The sequence below is a fragment of the Microtus ochrogaster genome, chromosome 4, assembly GCF_000317375.1.
Source record: "Microtus ochrogaster isolate Prairie Vole_2 chromosome 4, MicOch1.0, whole genome shotgun sequence".
In the NCBI taxonomy this organism is placed as follows: Eukaryota; Metazoa; Chordata; class Mammalia; order Rodentia; family Cricetidae; genus Microtus; species Microtus ochrogaster.
In genome coordinates this window covers 13,688,298-13,706,120 of record NC_022011.1, presented here as the reverse complement: position 1 = coordinate 13,706,120, position 17,823 = coordinate 13,688,298, and the positions used below count along the sequence as shown (strand labels likewise).

At 47.2% G+C, this 17,823-nt stretch overlaps 1 protein-coding gene and 1 non-coding gene across 4 annotated transcripts in view; one reads left to right on the top strand and one right to left on the bottom strand.

Annotated features, from left to right (window-relative positions):
- Window positions 1-269: 269 nt before the first annotated feature.
- Ccdc113 (coiled-coil domain containing 113) overlaps window positions 270-17,823 on the top strand; it is a 24,679-nt gene continuing 7,125 nt past the window's right edge. Inside the window, exons 1-7 of one of the 3 annotated variants that reach the window (XM_005345563.1) lie at window positions 270-458; window positions 2,655-2,781; window positions 4,126-4,287; window positions 6,789-6,944; window positions 8,900-8,980; window positions 11,427-11,582; window positions 15,820-15,927. In XM_005345563.1, coding sequence (XP_005345620.1) covers window positions 358-458; window positions 2,655-2,781; window positions 4,126-4,287; window positions 6,789-6,944; window positions 8,900-8,980; window positions 11,427-11,582; window positions 15,820-15,927 — 891 coding nt within the window. In that variant the 5' untranslated portion in view covers window positions 270-357. The remainder of the gene's footprint in view (window positions 459-2,654; window positions 2,782-4,125; window positions 4,288-6,788; window positions 6,945-8,899; window positions 8,981-11,426; window positions 11,583-15,819; window positions 15,928-17,823) is intronic. The other 2 variants (XM_013354093.1, XM_026789899.1) reach the window with 2 other exon arrangements.
- Window positions 17,068-17,191, bottom strand: LOC113455992. Its single transcript, XR_003376891.1, has one exon. It is a non-coding gene; the product is annotated as a U6atac minor spliceosomal RNA (small nuclear RNA).

The window sequence follows — 17,823 nt, the reverse complement described above, 5'->3', positions numbered from 1 at the left end:
GTTTCTGGCTGGAAGGATAAATAGAATTTTTCATTACAGGGTCCTTGCAAAGATTTGCATGAAATAGACTTAACATTGGCTCCAAGGACAGAGGAAGTGCTGAGCGAACTCGAGTTGTTGTTGTGACTACCAATTTAGGAGTGATTCTCAGAGAAATGAGGTAGATCGCGCTCAAACGTAAGGGTAGTCAGCAGCATTGCTCCACCTCCGTTGCGCAAAGCGCAAGGAAGGGGCAGGACCACTGAAGCCCCGCCCCTATAAGCGGCATTCAGTTGTCTGGGCAACGCACCGCCGGGTCGCTGCTAGAGTGACGCGGGACGTCTTGCTGAAGGCTCCCAGAGCACACTAGGCTGAGAAATGTCTGAGGAGGACTCCGACAACGCGGTCACCGACTCCCAGATTGAGGAGGATGGCGAGCTGCCTGTCATCCAACTGTGCGGGCTGGTGGAGGAGCTCAGGTATCGGCACCGTGGGCCTCTGAGGCCCCAGCTGCAGCCCGCAGACCACCCAGGCCTACGCCGAACCCCGCGGGAGCGTAGCCCACCACGTGAAAAAGGAACTTCTTTGCCTACCCTTGCTTCTTGCCTAATCCTGAGTTGACAAGCCTCTGATGGAGCCAGGGCAAGGTGGAGTGGCAAGGGAGTCAGGTAGCCTTGCAAAGACCAGAGAGGATTTGGTGACGGTAGAGCTTTGGCCTGGTGTGTCTCCCTAGTACCGAGCTGCTGCTCCCCTGGTCTGCATCAAGTGGCCTCCTAAGCCCCTTTCCAAAGTTTGTATGAAAAAAAAAAATAAATGGCAGCTGGGTAGAAACGAAGCTATTGAAATGATCTGCTTGAGGCTTCGCTGAGTGAGGCTTTAAGCATAGAGACTGTGAGGAAGCATTGGCCCAGGGCTCTGACTTTTCTACAGCCTGTTTTCTACCTGCCGCAGCAAGTTAACTGCATACAAAGATTCCATGATGTAGCTGAGGTTCCTTGTACGATGTATTGATCTGAAGCAGTATCCTGTTTCTGGCAGCCTGAATAGGCGTTGCTTCCATCCATCTATAAATAGTTAACACCAGAACCTAGATATTAGTACCAATAGCTACCATGTTGAGTATCTGTCATGTGCCACAGCCTTATTTATGAAACAACAATCCTAGGAGGTACACACTCTCTAGTTTCCTTCCTTAAGATCCTGCAGCAGAGATTCAGATCCAGGGACCCGTGGACTGCTCCACTGAGATACAATCAATATGTGCTTAAAAGGCAAGGTGCCTTGATTTCCCTCTCTTTCTCATTAGGCTTCTGTACTAGTCTCAAATTCAGGAATTAGTTTAACATCACACCTAGGCCTCAATGTCACTGTCTCTTTTACATATATATATTTGTGTATGTACATACAGATAGAATGGGAAAGTTCAGTCGCTCAGTGGTAGAGTCCTATTGGTTCGATCCCAGTACCTCTCTCTCTCTCTCTCTCTCTCTCTCTCTCTCTCTCTCTCTCTCTCTCACACACACACACACACACACACACACACATTAAAGTTGGGCATGGTGGCTCTCACCTTTAGTCCCAGCACCAGTGAGGCAGGTGGGTTTCTGTGATTTCAAGGTCAGGCTGGTTTACATAACACGTGTTCCAGGCTAGCCAGGACTCCATGATGATGCCCTGGATCTTAGCTTCCTTTCTATTGCTGGGACAAAACACTATGATCAAGACAACTCATAAAAGAAAGCATTTGATTTAGGGGCTCATGGCTCCAGAGGCTTGGAGTTCATGATGTTCATGGTAGGGAGCATGGCCGCAGGCAGGCAGGCATGGTGCTGAAGCAGTATCTGAAAGCTTATATCTGACCCACAAGCACAGGGCAGAGAGCATGCAGTAACTCGGAATGGCATGGGCTTTTGAAACATCAAACAAAGCTCATCCCCAATGACACACCCCCTCCAGTAGGGTCACACCTCCCAATCCTTCCCAGACAGTGCCACCTGCTAGAGACTAATCATTCAAATACCTGAGCCCAAGGAGGGGGGGCATTCTCGTTCAAACCACCATACATTGTCTCTAAACAAATAAACATAAAAGGCAAGTCTCATATATGAGAAGTAGTACCTTGTATCTAAGTTGTATCTTGGCGTATACAAGCTAAGTAGATATGCCATCTCTTATTTGAAACCCACAATTCAAAGACTTCTTCGTTTATGATAACCATCCAATGGAATCTCGAACCTGTTGGGTGATGCCAGTAAAAGAGCAGAGAACAAAAGCCACCATCTGAAGATGGGAGGAGGGGTCTAGATAGCTTCAAGAAAGTTATTTATTCAGGAGTACTTTTGCAAGCGAGTTAGATGATATCTGAAGAGGGATCAGCAATAACAGTCACCAATAGGACACCAGCACTCTGAATTTTGTGGCTTGTTAGACACAATAACCAAGAGATCCAATACTCTGTCAGCAGTGCATGGCCAGAAGCTGTCCACAGGCCACTGTGCTCATTGCCCTTAAGTTTTAATAAAGGTGCTATTATTATACCCATTATAGGCAAAGAAAGGAAGACCCCAAGAAGCTGCATGTCTTACAGAAGGCCGTGTGTGACCATTAATGTACTAAACACTGATTATTTTGGGGTGCTAGTCATAGCATTTACTTAGGTACCCTGTATCTTACAGCTATGGAAACTCCGCTCTCAAAACAGAAACAGAGATGTTTGAGAAATACTACTCTAAACTGGAACCCAGGGACCACCGGATGCCACGGTTATCAGAAATTAAATTCTCAGCAGCAGAATTTTCACAGGTACACAATGAAAGTTGAAAAATGTCTCATCCTGTTTCCTCTGTAAATGCAAATAGTGTTGGTGTATCTGCCTTTGGAGTGCCTTCTTGGGTCAGGGGGTCAAGGGACTTTCTCCCTGCCCTACTCGGATTATTCCTTCCCTTGCAGTTTCCTTTCAAGTGAGGGAACCCCATCCACTTGGTAGCTGACTCTTCCAGAATACCTTAGTTTATCCGGAAGAATTCCTTGAAGGTTGGTATGATAGGCAAGCACTCTACCCCCCAAGCTGCTACGTTCCTGGTCCTTGGGGTTTTGTTAGAGACCTGGTCTTACTATGTAGCCTAGGCTGACCTAAAACCCTGTGGCCTTCCTTTCTTGGCCTCTCAGGTGCTGGGATTATAGGTTTGTGCTACCATACCAGATTTATCTCAAAGGGCCAATCGATGGAAGGTTATTTTTTGAGGATGAAAGAAAAAAAACTTACTGTGAGATTCATACCTTACCTGAGCCACTTTCTATGATCTATGACTTTAAGGGCCTAGAGGATTCATTATTCTTGTCTGTTTTGCTAAATACAGTGCCTAGATGGATTACTCTTCTGTGTTCATGCAGAAGCCCTGAACTCTAGGTCTTCCCTGGCCACTAGCTGAGGTGTTTCTGAAATTCCTTTCCTGGGGAGATGTGAACCGTAGCTATCCTATCCTCCTAAGGTTCCAACACAAACCACAGTATGAATCTACCACAGTTTGCCCTGGGGAGCCAGTGAGTACAGCGGGCTTATTTACCGAGCATGGGTGATCCCAAAGAAGCTGCACCGCCAAGTCTTCACCCAGTATGCTCTCTGTAGCTGCAGAGGTGGAGCTCCCTGCTCTGTCCTCCCCAGCCTAGGTACTCTTGCCTCTTCTGGAGACCTCATGCAATTAAGGCAGAAATGCCTGGAAGTGGCTGGGAGGAGTGGCCAGAAACTCCAGTGAGGGTCCAGCGACCCTCTCTGTCCCTTCTGTGAGGGACTATCAACCGTCCACAGGCGTGATTGTGACAGACTCTCCAAAGCACATACAGCTGTTCTTTTGGGTACGGCAACAGTTTGGTTAGTTCGTTACAATATTGGTCCTCAGCATTTCTACCTTCGAGATATTTCTGATATATTTCAACTCATTGTCAACCATAAGCCTTGTGATAGTTAGTGCAGGGCCTTAGGATGACTCAGAAAAATGTCGTTTCAGGCCTAATGTCCAACATCCTTTCACCATGTCTTCTCCCTGCCTCCCCGCCTCCATCCAGAGCTTCTTGTAGGTCTCAGAGCTCCTTCTCATGACTCCCTAGTTCCTCTCTGACCCCGACTTGGTTTTGCTTGGGTTACAGTTCCGGAGCAGGCGTAAATCCAAGGCCCGCGCAGGTCTGGATCGTACATCAGGCCTCTCTGTAGACCAGAAGCTTGAACTCGTACAGAAGGAGCTGGAGGACACAAGAGAGGAAATACGGCACATGCGGGCCAATGCAGAGAGGGACCTGCAGCACCATGAGGTACTCCCTCCTCCCTGGGCTGCTCCTCTTCACCTGGGGGGTATCCACGTCTTGCTGGTCCTTGAGAAGAAACCCAAGGAGAATGAGACACATGAGGACTGAAGGGCTAACCTCTACAGAACTTACCAGTAGTTGTGTGTGTGTGTACAAAACAGCCTTTAAACTTGTTTCAAAATAAAATATCGAAAATGCTCCATCCAGCATAGAGCACTATCATCACCAGCGACACCCAGCTATGACACTCATTGGCATAAGACCACCCCCGTTCCTCTTTCCTCACTGGGATGCTCTCAAGTGAACTCTAGGTGTATTGTCTACTGTAAGTATTTTATCATCTGTCTCTAAAATATGGTTCTTTTTCAAAGGCATAGCCAAGGGCTGGAGAGATGGTTCAGTGGTTAAAAGAGCATTTGTTTCTTTTGGAGAAGACCAGGATTCAATTCAATTCCCAGCACCACATGGTGGCTCATAACCATCTGTAATTCCAGTCCCTGGAGATCTGATGCCCTCTTCTGATCTTTGAGGGAACTAGGCACATATGTGGTCTACATACATACATGCAAGCAGAGCACTCATATACATAAAAATAATAAAATAAATAAATCTTTTTTTTAAAAAAAAACCATAACCACAATGACTATTCAGACCCTCAAGTTTTTGCAATAATTCTTTAATAATAAGAGGAGTTTAAGGTTTAAGTGAGTGAATCGTGTATAAATGCCCAAGTCAGCCTTCATATACCGCATGCATAGTCGTGGACACGACTTCTGGACTCCAACACAGCCTCCCCATTAAACCCGATAAAATCAGCCCTCCAGTGAAGAAATAATCCTGTTCATTTGGTTTCCCAAGTTATTAGCTTGCCTTTAGCACAGGACTTGGCAGGGCCTTGAAGAAGGATGCCCTTTGCTTGAGGCCAGGCCAGGATCAGCACAGATGAGGTGAAAGTCAAGGAAGTGATGTCGGCATGAGCTTGGCAGACTCTCATATTAAGGAGCCCTGTTTGGGAATCAGGTCGAGTAGGGTAATGAGGTCTGAGAACTGGGCAGGGGGGGTTATCAGACCCTCTGTGTCTTAGAAAGCCGGATCCCCCTGGGGATAACTGAGCAAGAAAGCAACATGCTAAAAGCAGCATGCAAGGGACCTGGTGCTCCTACATGGGAAGACTAGAGTTTGGGATATCACCGAAGATGCTGTTTCCTGTTAGCAAACCAGGAAAGACTGGAACAGAATGATTTCCTGTGTGACCTTTGTCATGTTACCCTTTAAAAGTAGGTGTGTATAAAGTAACTACTCTCACTTGGATTTATCTCCTAGAGTTCAGATACATTTCTGTATACATATGAATTTCCTTTTAAGAGGTATTAAATTCTCTCATGAAGTATACCTTTTGCTTAACACTGTCTTTCTATGTCATTATCAATTTCTTCCTTATCTACAGACATGCTCCAATTTGTCCTGTGGATTCCCAAAACCTTGGATAATGACAAACCATATACTGCATTTTCCCCTATATACATATAATAATAAAGTTTAACTTATACACTGGGCATAGTACAAGATTAACAATAACTAATATAGAATAGGACAACTTTAACAATAAGCTTTAATAAAATGCCAGCATCAGTTCTTTTGCATTTTGGGGGCCTTTATTAAGTAAAATAAGGGTTGCTTGAACACAAACACTGGAATCTGCCTTCTCCCCACAGTCAATGGATAACCCCAGTGACTGACTACTAGTTGACTGACTTGAGCATATAGAACAGGATGCCCTGGAGAAAAGATGACTTTGCACCCCAGATGGCACAGGATGAAAGTTTTATGCTGTTTAGGATGATGCACAAATTAAACCTGAATTAGTTATTTCTTAAACTTTCCATTTAATATCTTCAAACGGCTCTTCTGCAGACCCCGAGCATGCAGATAAAGAAGGACTTCTGTGCATATGTATTTCTTTGTAGCATCTTTTCCTCAGGTTACGCATGCGTGTAAGAGCACTTTATCACCCCCCTCGCTAATTCACCATCTCTCTGGATTTAACTGGGACTCGTGCTTTGCATTGTACCAGCTGGAGTTTTGGTGGTATTTGTTATTTTGAGGCAGGGTCCCACTTTGTAGCCCAGGCTAGCCTCAAATTCATGGCAGCCCTCTTGCCTCATCCCCTTCAGCTGCTTGGATTACAAGCGTGCACCGCCACACCCAGGTTTTCCATATCTTTTATATGACTTGACCTTTAGTGGATAATACTCCCAGTATGGGAATAGTGACAGAGATAATTGGTCTTGTTTTCGTCGGCTTACCAGATTTTGTGGGTGCTTCAACTTCCAAGGCATCTTTTAAAATAATAGTTGTCATAGAATCAGCTTCGTACTTAAAGAAACCTTTCTAAGCCTGAGAAGAAACACCCGCCCTGAGACAGAGGCAGTGGGGACTTAGGTATCCTTAGAGGATGTGCTGTTGGGAGTTTTTGGAAACCCTTCTCTCTTGGCTGACCCTTCCAGGCTATCATCGAGGAAGCTGAAATTCGATGGATTGAACTTCAGAGAGCAGTGCATGAATTTGAAAAAGATATTCTGAAAACCATATCCAAGAAGAAAGGGAGCATTCTGGCCACTCAGAAAGTGATGAAGTACATCGAGGATATGAACCGCCGGAGGGTGAGCTGCTTGCAGAGCTTAGAATTAAAGAAGCTATTCTTTTTGTTGTTATTTGTTTGTTTTTTTGAAACAGGATTTCTTTATGTAATGGCCCTGGCTATCCTGGAAGTCACTTTTTAGGCCAGACTGGCCTCGAACGCACAGAGATCCCAAGTACTGAGATTAAAGACTGTGCACACCTTTAATCCTAGTACTCAGGAGACAGAAGGAGGTTGATCTCTGTGAGTTTGAGGCCAGCCTGGTCTACATAGCGAGCTCCAGGACAGCTAGGACTATGTAGACAGACCCTACTTAAAACTAATAAACAAACAAAAAACCAGAAAGAAATCAATTATGGCAGTGACACAGACATGGCCCACATGCTGCAGCCTCTGCCTTAGTAATCACTGCTGTCATTATCCGGCTTCCCTGACAAGACAGCAATGTCTGTGTGGCCAATAAACCACTCTAGAGACAGTTTCAGGGACCATCATCTACTTAATCCCATGTGACCTATAGGAAGCTTAAGGACCGTGATTGGTTAGCATATTCCCTCGGATTGGATAGCGAGCATTCTAAACATCAGGGAGGGTCTCTATGCCAAAGAAGACTCCTCTGAGGGCCAGCTACCAGCTGCCCACTCTGCTTCAGGATTTGGGGAGTTCTGGCTTCAGGAGCACGGTGAGCCATTCTTCATATTTAGGAGAGCTGTGTGCCAGGTAGGCCACCGGGTTGTGCCTGCATTTTCTCCTACCCTCCACCATAACACTCCCCCCATATATAAAATACTTTTTAATATCCAAGTGTGTGTGTGTGTGTCTAAATTTTAAAAAATTTATGTGTATGGGGTTTCTTTTTGTTTGTTTTGCCTAGATATCTTTATGTGATCCATGTGTATGGCCTGGTGCTTGTGTAGGCAAAAAGAGGGCATCAGATCTCCTGAAACTGGAATTATAAACGATTGTGAGTCTCCTCATGGGTGTTGGGAATCAAACCCGGGTCCTCTAGAGGAGCAGCCAGCAGTCTTAAGTATAGAGCTGTCTCTTCAACCTCTTACCCCTAAAGCGTGCATTTTACATAAAGCAAAACCTAAAGGAAACAACAACCGACTGGGCAGGATGAGTATTCGTGTTTCCTCTTCCTTATTATCTGTTTCACGATGTGTGTGTTTCCTTGGGAAAGGTGTGAGCTAGTCAGGTTGCTGCAGAGGCTGAGACAGGTCCCCCCGCAGTGCTTTTCATCTCCTTCCTGTAAGGAGGTGAACTCGGACACAAGAGAGGAAGGGGAACTGGCTGAGGAGAGAATGCTTTCAATTGCAGAGAGCTGGTAGCATGTTAAGCTTTGAACCCTGGGGTCAGTTGAGGGTCCTTAATCCTAACACACTATGAATGATAAAACTGCAGCCTACCATATAAACAAACATCAAAGAATCCCAAGATTATTTTACCAGCAGAGTCCCCTGCGGTAGCGCCATACCCAAATAATGACAATTGCTGAGGTACTGTGACAGTGGCAGGGGACCAACCCAGTTTCCACTACATCTTGGCATCTCAGCACTGTTTGGGCAGAGTCAAGAGGGCTGAGAAGAACCGGGCGATGGTGGCGCACGCCTTTAATCTCAGCACTTGGGAGGCAGAGGCAGGCGGATCTCTGTGAGTTTGAGACCAGCCTGGTCTACAAGAGCTAGTTCCAGGACAGGCTCCAAAACCACAGAGAAACCCTGTCTCGAAAAACCAAAAAAAAAAAAAAAAAAAAAAAAAAAAAAAAAAAAAAAAAAAAAAAAAGAGGGCTGAGAAGAAATGACCGAAGGCTAGGGCTCACGGTCTGTTTGTAGGCCCAGATCTATTATTCAGAGCAACGGGGCTAAAGACGAGTAGTTGACTAAAATGTTCTTTCTTTCTTTCTTCCTTTCTTTCTTTCTTTCTTTCTTTCTTTCTTTCTTTCTTTTGTTTTCCTTCCTTCCTTTCTTTTTTTAGGATAATATGAAGGATAAATTATGTTTGAAAAATGTTTCTCTCAAAGTTCAAAAGAAAAAGATGCTTTTACAACTGAGACAGGTATGTGTTTTTTCTTTCTTTTTTAAAAGGTAGCCTGAGTATTAGTCCCCTCAGCAGCTCTCCCGCCCCTGACAGAGACTCCTGACCTAGTCTCTGAGATCTTCGAACAGCTTACTTTACACAGTAGAAGAACTTCACAGTTGATTTAGAGGTCTAAGGAAGGGGAGATGTTCTAGCTTCGTTTCTGAAATAAAGAAAAAGAAATTTAGGGTAGAAAGGATTTTTTTCAGTTTATAATTCCAGGTCACAGGCCATCATTGTGGGGAAGTGGCAGGGACTTCCAACAGCTCATCACATCCACAGCCACAGTCGAGAGCAGAGGAAGATGAAGAACTACATGCTTGTTGGCTTACTTGTGCTCAGCTGGATTTCTGCGCTCTTAATACAGTTCAGGACCCCTGCCTTGGGGATGCCACAGTGGGCTGGCTCTTCCCATGTCAATTGGACTAATTAAGCCTCCCCCACGGGCCAGCCCAATGTAGACAAACCCTTGCTGAGACAGTCTTCCCATGTGATACTAGATGGTGTTAATTGGACTTTAAAGCGAACCCACACAGTAGATGATCTTGGCTTACCTGGCTGCACCCAACACCCCTTCCCTCCTCTTGAGAGTAAGGAAAAAGGGTGAAAGGAAATAGAATGAGCAGGGGTCATGAGCCAAGGAGTGCAGGCAACGTCTAGAAGCTGGGAAGAACAAGGAGAGGCTCTTACCAAGAGCCTCCAGAAGGAATGCAGCACTAATAGCATTATGATTTTAGCCCCAAACCTAGTCAGACCTTCAGCCCCCAGAATGGGGAAGTAATACACCTGTATGGTTTTAAGCCACTAGGTTTGTAGCAATTTGTGGCAGCAGCCAGGAGAAACCAATATAGCTAGTGGGCAGGCAAATTGGAGGCTTTCTGTAGAGAAATGACACATGTGGCTCTTTGAGGGATGTGGCTGGGTGGCATCATTTCACTGAGCAGGGTGAGTGTTTCAACAGATGACGTCAAGATCTCCCGGTTAAAGGACAGGAGGGCTACTATGGCGCACAGGTTCTGGAACTTGGTCTGTGACTTCATCCTTTCATTGCCCAGTGTTTTTATCATTATATCAAATATGGGCACTGATAACATATGCATCAGAGGTAGCCATGGGTAGTGACGTGGGACTGGGCAGGACAGTGTTCATGTCAGGCAACTATTGCTTGGCTGACTCAGGATCCAGAAAGACCTCGACAGACCGGAGCAACCCTAATGTGACTAAGGAGAAACGCAAGACTTCTAAAATATCTGCGCGGGCACAGGCTTAGATGCAGACTCTGACCATCAGCAGGGGCGCAGGCTGTCCTAGAAACACGAACCAGAGCAAGGAGGGACTGGCTCTGCTCTGCCCTTGCCTGGGGCAGCACTGCCGACGTGAACTCCACAATTGAAAGAAGCCCTGTTTGGCCATGGCAAGAGGAGGGAGACTGGCTATCTGTGTTCAGGGCTGCCATGGAAAGGCAGAGCCAGTGAGGCTAGAAGAAGGATGGCTGTCCAGGGGCTGCCCACAGGTAGTGAGCTCCTGGTCTCCAAGGCTTCGGGTTCAGGCACCATGATGGGAAGCTTGGAGTAAGAGTATATGGATGACCTTTAACCTGTGTGCCATTGCTGCACAGAGACGACAGAGATGTGAGGTCTATCCCTAAGAGCACAGGCTAATGGAGCGCCCTAATGTCCTGCCGGGGTGGGGCGAACACAGCTCTGTAGAAAGGGAACAGAGGTACGAGGACCTAGAATTGTGCTGTCAGAGGCTCAGTGGGGAGCGGGTTTGCCCTGGGTGCAGAAAACAGGCTATGCAGTGTTGCTGGGTGAATGGTATCTGGATTTAAGGAAATTGACCCCACAAACAAGAGGGCATGGGCCTGGACAGAAAGTGGGGGCACAGTTTAGAGAGGGACCCATATACATGCCTACAAAAATGTTCACTCAAACAAGAAGAAGTTATGGGCAGCCATTTGTGGGTTTCCAGGTTTAGAAGTTGAATTTATTTTTTTGCTTTTGAGACAAAGTCTTGCCACATAAACTTACTATGGCTTCACTCTTCCTCAGCCTCCCAAGTGTTGGGATTGCAGGGTTATGACACCAAGCCCAGATTAAAAATCACTTCCAACCTGCTTTTTAGTTTGCCTTCATAGCATTGTCAAAGTCTCCCAGGCCTGGCCCCAGGGTGCCTGTGTGCTGTGTCCTTCCCTTTGGTACTAAACTGTTACATCGCCATATTTGGCTTTTCTGTGATATGTAGGTCCCTTGAGTCTGGAGGCATTGTGTTAACTTAATAACCAGCCCTGGTGCCTACTGCCATGCCAATGCCCAGGATGTTTTTAGCGGACAGTGGCAGGTCTCCGAAATCCCACCAGACTGCACGACAGGATCTTAAACTAAGGGTCACTCCTGACCTTGCCTCTGTTCTTTGGGAATTCCAGAAGGAGGAAGTGGGTGAGGCCCTGCACGACGTCGACTTTCAGCAGCTGAAAATCGAGAATGCTCAGTTTTTAGAGACTATTGAAGCAAGGAATCAGGAACTGATCCAGCTGAAGCTGGCCTCTGGGAACACCCTGCAGGTCCTCAACATCTACAAAGTAAGGCCCACCCCAGAGCCAGGCACCCTGCCAGGCTTCCCTCATCCACCTGCCCCACCACAGGGAGGTCCCTGTGCACACAAGTGGTTTGCCGAGACTATAGGCATTTCCGGCTGTTCCCTGACTTCTCTTGATTTGGCAACGCCTGGTCTCATAAAATCCCCAGAATGCTCTCAGAGTCCTAACTGTCCACTAGTCACACCTGGGTGCCTTTTCCTTTTGAAAACATATGTCTATGCTCTGGTCCCGCCCTGACTGATTGAATTATGGGGTGAGGGCCATGGATTTGGCTTTGTTTTGAATTCCCTGGGCGATTTTTATGTGCAGTGTTTGAAAGTGAACCACATGCAGGCCCCGTTTAATTGAGGGATGCAGTCTGCACTTCCCTTAAAACAGTCTCAGCCATAAATCAGAAAACTACTAAATTATTAATCGTCTGAATGCATCACTTTGGGGAGAGAGAAGAGGCACTATTAATAATTAAGCAGGGGCTGTGGGTATGAATAGGGCCTATCCCCAGCCATCTGGTCACCCAGTGAGTGATGAAGTATTGCAGTGGCCAGCGAGATGAGCGAGTACGTCTCATCCCCATTCTGCGAGCTAAGAATGGCTTTCGCAGAGGAGCACGTGCAGGATAGCATTGAATGATGGAGAATACTGTCAAACCAGCTCCGGAGAACTGAGCTGTCTTCTAGAAAGTCCAAATGTGTGTGTGTGTGTATGTGTGTGTGTGTGTGTGTGTGTGTGTGTGTAAAACGATGTGATCATTATATATCATATATATAAAATAATACATATGTATCACATCCTATTATTTTCAGTGTGCACGTGTGTGTTTGCGGGCACATATGCCATGGCATACATGTGGAGATCAGAGGACAGCATACAAGAGTCAGCTCTTGCCTACCATGTGGATTGCAGGGATCAAATCCAGCTTGTCAGGCACGGAGGCAACCAGATCTCCCTGCAGAGCCACCTCACGGGCCCTATGCAAAAGTATCACACCCAGTTATGCTTTTATGTCACCAGTAAAGCAGGCTTTTCTCTTTTTGGCAGAAGAGACTATATAGTGTGCAAAATGTTGCCTCTGGCGCTGCGAAGCTGAACATATACTATCTGGTCCTTCACAGAAAGGGTTTCCTGGCTCTCGGCCTTGCCCAGGACAGTGGTGGCTGTAGCCTAGGTAGCTCGCATGTGAGCTTCATTTGGCCCACAACAATGTGATTAGCAATTTGAATCTGTTCAAATTCCTGACTATTGCCAGACATGGTAACATGTGGGTGGGGTAGGGAGGGCAGCTTGGGCATTGGGAGACCTTGCCTCCAAACAAAAAAACCTCCCAAGAATCTTCCACCAAAAGGAAAAGCAAAGTGAATTTGAATGTATTAGACAGATTTACATTTGCTGAACATTTTTCTTTACAAATCACAAAAACCTAAAGCAAAGCTGCTGAGTTTTGTTAAGCATCAAGTCATAGATAAGAACCAGGGGGCCCGCCAGGCCAGCGTGGGTCCTGCTCGACCTCCTTCATCCTGCACAGAGCCTGCAGAGCCACTGAGCCAGCTTCCTGACGCTCACGTGGAACTGTCCACATTTAGCTTGTGCCATCTGAACAATTACTTCAAGCTGAGACCAGTCCGGGTGAATTCTGATGGCTGCTTACCCTGGGCCTCGACCTTATCCCCTGGAGACTGTTCAGTGGCACAGGGCCTGCTTCAGCTTGTGGGATTTGGGCAGTGGAGCTGCAGTTTCCATGGTGAAGCTGTCAGGTTGCAGAACCTGGGCTCCACGGGTTGGGTCTAAGGTCACAGTGTAGACTGCTGGCCAATGGGAGCTGCAGCACAGCGGGCCAGTCAGAGCACTGCCTGTGAGCCTGTTGTAAGGTGTGAGCAAAGGTGGAGCTGAAAAGATGCGAGGTGGAGCCTGAGGGTGGGCCCATGTAAGGAACTGTGAGAGAAGCTACCTCGCTTCTGTTGGCTTCTCCCATATCCCAGTTCTCAGCTCTTGTAGGGGAAATGGAGGCAGAACAATGGTCACTTGGGAAGTCTGCCTCCACTGGGACTGGATGGTGACGATGTGTCACCTGGTCTAGGTCCATCTGCCAGAGGCAAGGTCCACATCTCACCTCTGGATGAGTTTTGTGTGGTCTGGGCAGTGTGCCCAGCAATAGAAAACAAGGCCTGCCCCGAGCAGGTGCCCGGTGAACAGTGCTGACTGGCAGCAGTTTGGATGTGGTTTTGGTGGTCATGGGAGGGTGAAAGAAGGAGCCATTTGGCACGTCTCAAGCAACCAAGCATGAGGCCTTGTTGAAGACATTCGGATTAACTCCCCATTATTGGCAAAAGTAACATTGCCATGCGTGCCAGGTACAGGACCAATCGCTCAGGACACGGCTCTGATACCATATAGGTAGACATGCCGTTTTCTGTGACTTTCCTAAGTGAGCCAGAGTGTGAAGGGTGCTAGTGTTTTCTCTAACTCCATGTCCTCAGGCCTGGCTGGTGGGTCTGCTGCTTGACTGACTTAAGTGCCCTGAGGAGGACAGAATTCTAAGAAGTTCCCAGCCCCGTGCACAGGAGCACACCCCTTGTAATGCAAACCCAGACTTGGAACTGATGGCTCAGGGCATGAAGTCATTTCTGTGATGTCCTTATGTGGCCCAGGGGACACTAAGGTGAGGTGTCCAGGAGGCCTGGTTCATTTCAGGAACCACCAAAAGCAAAAGAAGCCCCAGATGTGGAGCATAAGAAGTTTGAGGGCCGGAATTTCTCCATCACTGCTTTGAAGATAGAAGAGGCTACATGGAAGGAATCTTAGTGGCCTCTAGGATTGAATGAACTACTGATAGCCAGGAAAAAAAAAAAGCCAGTGCTGCGACTTCAAAGAAATAACCAACAACCATTGGGCTTAAGAGAGGTCCTCAAGACCCAGACACAAGCCAAGGACCTGGCCATCTCCTAGGTTTCAGTCTGGTGGGCCCATGGGCAGAGAAGGCACTGCACTGTGCCCAAAACGCCCCTGGGTAAACAGAGAAGGAGTGGTTGTTGGTTTCAGAATCTGAAGTGTTTTGCTACCCTGGAAATCTGGGTCTGTCTTTTCTGTAGTGACCTCAAGTGGCCGACATTGTCACTGAGTGTCACTCATGTGACTTGCATCCCCTGGCCCAGCAGAGCACAGCTCGTTCCCTCCCCCATCCATCCAACAATATGATCTTCTCCTCTCACAGCCCCTTTGGGACCCTCCTTCCCCTGACATTTTCCTTGCCCTCTCTTCCTTCTTCACAGAACTAAGTGTGATTTTATCTGTCAGTTATCTGTCCTCATTGCTGTTGCAGGACACCCCCACTCCAACACATCCTACTGTATGTCGATTGGCACACTCTACTGTGTGCCCATTGGCACAGCTGCAGTCTTGAAATTCTTCTTGTCATGATTTTCGGCCTCCCTACCTCTCTTGGCATTGGTGGAGAATGAGCTTCCCAGAGGCAAGGCCTAGAATGTTTCTCTAACTCACCAGTGCCTGGGGTTGGGTGGGTTGGTTCTTGGGTGTGCCTACCCCTCATCCAGGCAGAGCACATTCCAGAATTTTTGGAGACTTACCAGCAGGGTAGGGCTCAGGGAGAGCTTTTGGAGACTTCCCGGTAGGATAGGAGAAGGCTTAGGAAGAAGGCTCCAGAGGAGGTCAATCCAAACATCAGGAGCCTGTGGGGAACTGAAGGGCAATAATGTCGTGGGCATCCGTGAGGCAGTGACTGTAGAATTCTCTGACACCAGCAGGCCCAGCTCCTTTAGGCAGGGGTGTGTAGTGGAGCTCAGAGGCTGAGGAATCACACCACATCCATTCCAATCCTGGCTCTTTTAGTTTTAAGTGGGTCTGGACCCACCTCTTGCGGGGGTTCCTCTCTCTGCACCCTCATGAGGTAGTCACGGCAGCTGCTGAGTGAGCTGTACCTGTCAGACACAATGCTCTGCTCCCTGCCAGGATGTCCCCTTACAGCCTAGCAAGGAGACCATATCAGTGTAAGGGAAGTTTGGAACCAGTGGGGCAAGAGCTGAGTCCTGGTGTTGGATCACTCTGCATCTCCAGCAGATCCAGCCGGCTCTGAGACATCAGATCTGGACACGTTTGGGAAGGGTGGTCCCCAGCTGATAGGAATCTATGTAGATGGAATGATGGCCTCGCTTCATTTCCGTCTCCGAGGGCTCCTCTTAGCGCCTGCCATTCTGGTGTGTTTCAGAACAAGCTTCACCGGGCAATGGAGATATACAACAGTCTGGACAAGGAGATCTTGCAGAGAAACGAGCTGCTTGGAAAAATTGAAAAAGAAACCATACAGGCAGAGGAGGTAGGAGGGCAGAGCGTGCTGTTTCTGATGTTTGCCTTCTTCTGTCCACAAAGGTCACTGTCCTTCTATCCTTGGTTAATCCAGACCACAAAAATCAAAACAGCTCTGAGCCATGATAGCAGTCACTGGATTTATAGCTCAGTGATGTTATATTTACCGCTGGGTGAGGTTCCAGGGTCTGCTCACAAGGAAAACAGTCCACAGCACATGGCCTTATAAAATACATAAGGTGGGGCCTGGAGAGATGGCTCAGGGGTTAAGAGCATTGACCAGAGGATCCAGGTTCGGTTCCAAGCACCCACATGGCAGCTCACAGCTGTCTGTAACTCCAGTGCTAGGGGACTGGACTAGATTGCCATTGAAACATAAAGTCCTCTCTTTGGAGTCCTTGCATTCATGATGTAGTCCAGTTTAGTTTTCTCGCTAACTTCTGTTTTTCAGTGCTGGGGATGGAACCCAGGGCTTTACACGTGTTCTACAAGGGTTACACCCATAGCCTGTCTTAACTTCTTTTCTTTTGCTGTGATAAAAAACCACAACCAAGGCATCTTACAAAAGAAAACATTTAATTTAGAGCTTGTTATTTCAGAGAGTTAAGAGTCTGTGATGGTGGAGCAAAGGCACTGTGGCAGGAACAGCCGGGAGTCTCTCCTCCAATAGGGCCACACCTCCTAATCTTTTCCAAACAGTTTCACCAACTGGAGACCAGGTATTCTACTATATGAGCCTATGGGGCCATTCTTAGTCAAACCGTCACATGGCCCTTTGTTTACCTTTATTTTATTTTATTTTATTTTATTTTATTTTATTTTATTTTTGAAACAGGGTCTCACTGTGTAGCCCTGGTTGGCCTGTAATTCCTTATGTAGACCAGCTGGCCTCAAATTCACAGATGTGCCTGCCTCTGTGTCCTGAGTTCTGGGTTTAAAGGTGTGTTACTATCATGCTTCATTCCTTTGTTAGCTTGTTTTGTGGTTTTTTTGGTTTTTTTTTTTTGACACAGGGTTTCTCCATGCAGTACCGTCTGTCCTGGAACTCATTCTGTAGAACAGGCTGAACTCGAACTCAGAGATCTACCTGCCTCTGCCTCCTGAGTTCTTGGATTGAAGGTGTGTGACACCGTTGCCCCACCTCTCTCTCTCTCTCTTTAGTGCCACAAAGTAGGTGGCCGTGCCTTAACCGTATGCATGTTGTTAGGCCCAAGGGCCTCTTCCATTGTTGTCAGTGCTCCGGAGTGCTAACCTTCCCTCCTTTCATACAACACATCTTTTTTTGTTTTTAATAGTACACTGAGTCCAATTTGTGCTGACTAACATACTCCTAGGTGTAGGCTCATTCACTGGAGTGTGGTGATCCTACCAGGAGCTACACTGCTTCTCACTTCCCCAGAAGCCATCAGCGATAAACAGCTTCTTGTTAGGGTTGGAGGCTCAGGAGCCCCTGCCTCCCGGCTTGAGCAATGACTGCTTCACTTTCTGTAGGCTTTGTGCAGGCAACCAAAGGTCCCGGGAATTCATGTGTGTGGTGCCCTAGCATGTCCAGCAGTCCTTGTTCAGTCCTGGCCTTCCTAACGTCTGACTCTTCAATCTTTCCTCCCCTCTTCCACGGTGGTCCCTGAGCCTTGGGTGTGGAGGGGTGTAGAGGTTCCATCTGTGGTTGAGCATTCCCCTAACTCTTATTTTCTGTACTTTATATCCGGGTTTCCTAAGTGGCTTCCAAGGATCGGATTCAAGTCTTCAGATTTGCATGGAAAACCCTTTTGCCCACTAAGTCACCACACTGGCCTTCTATACGTTCTCGCCATCACACTGGCCCTTCTGTATGTTCTCACATCACACTGGCCCTTCTGTATGTTCTCACATCACACTGGCCCTTCTGTATGTTCTCACATCACAC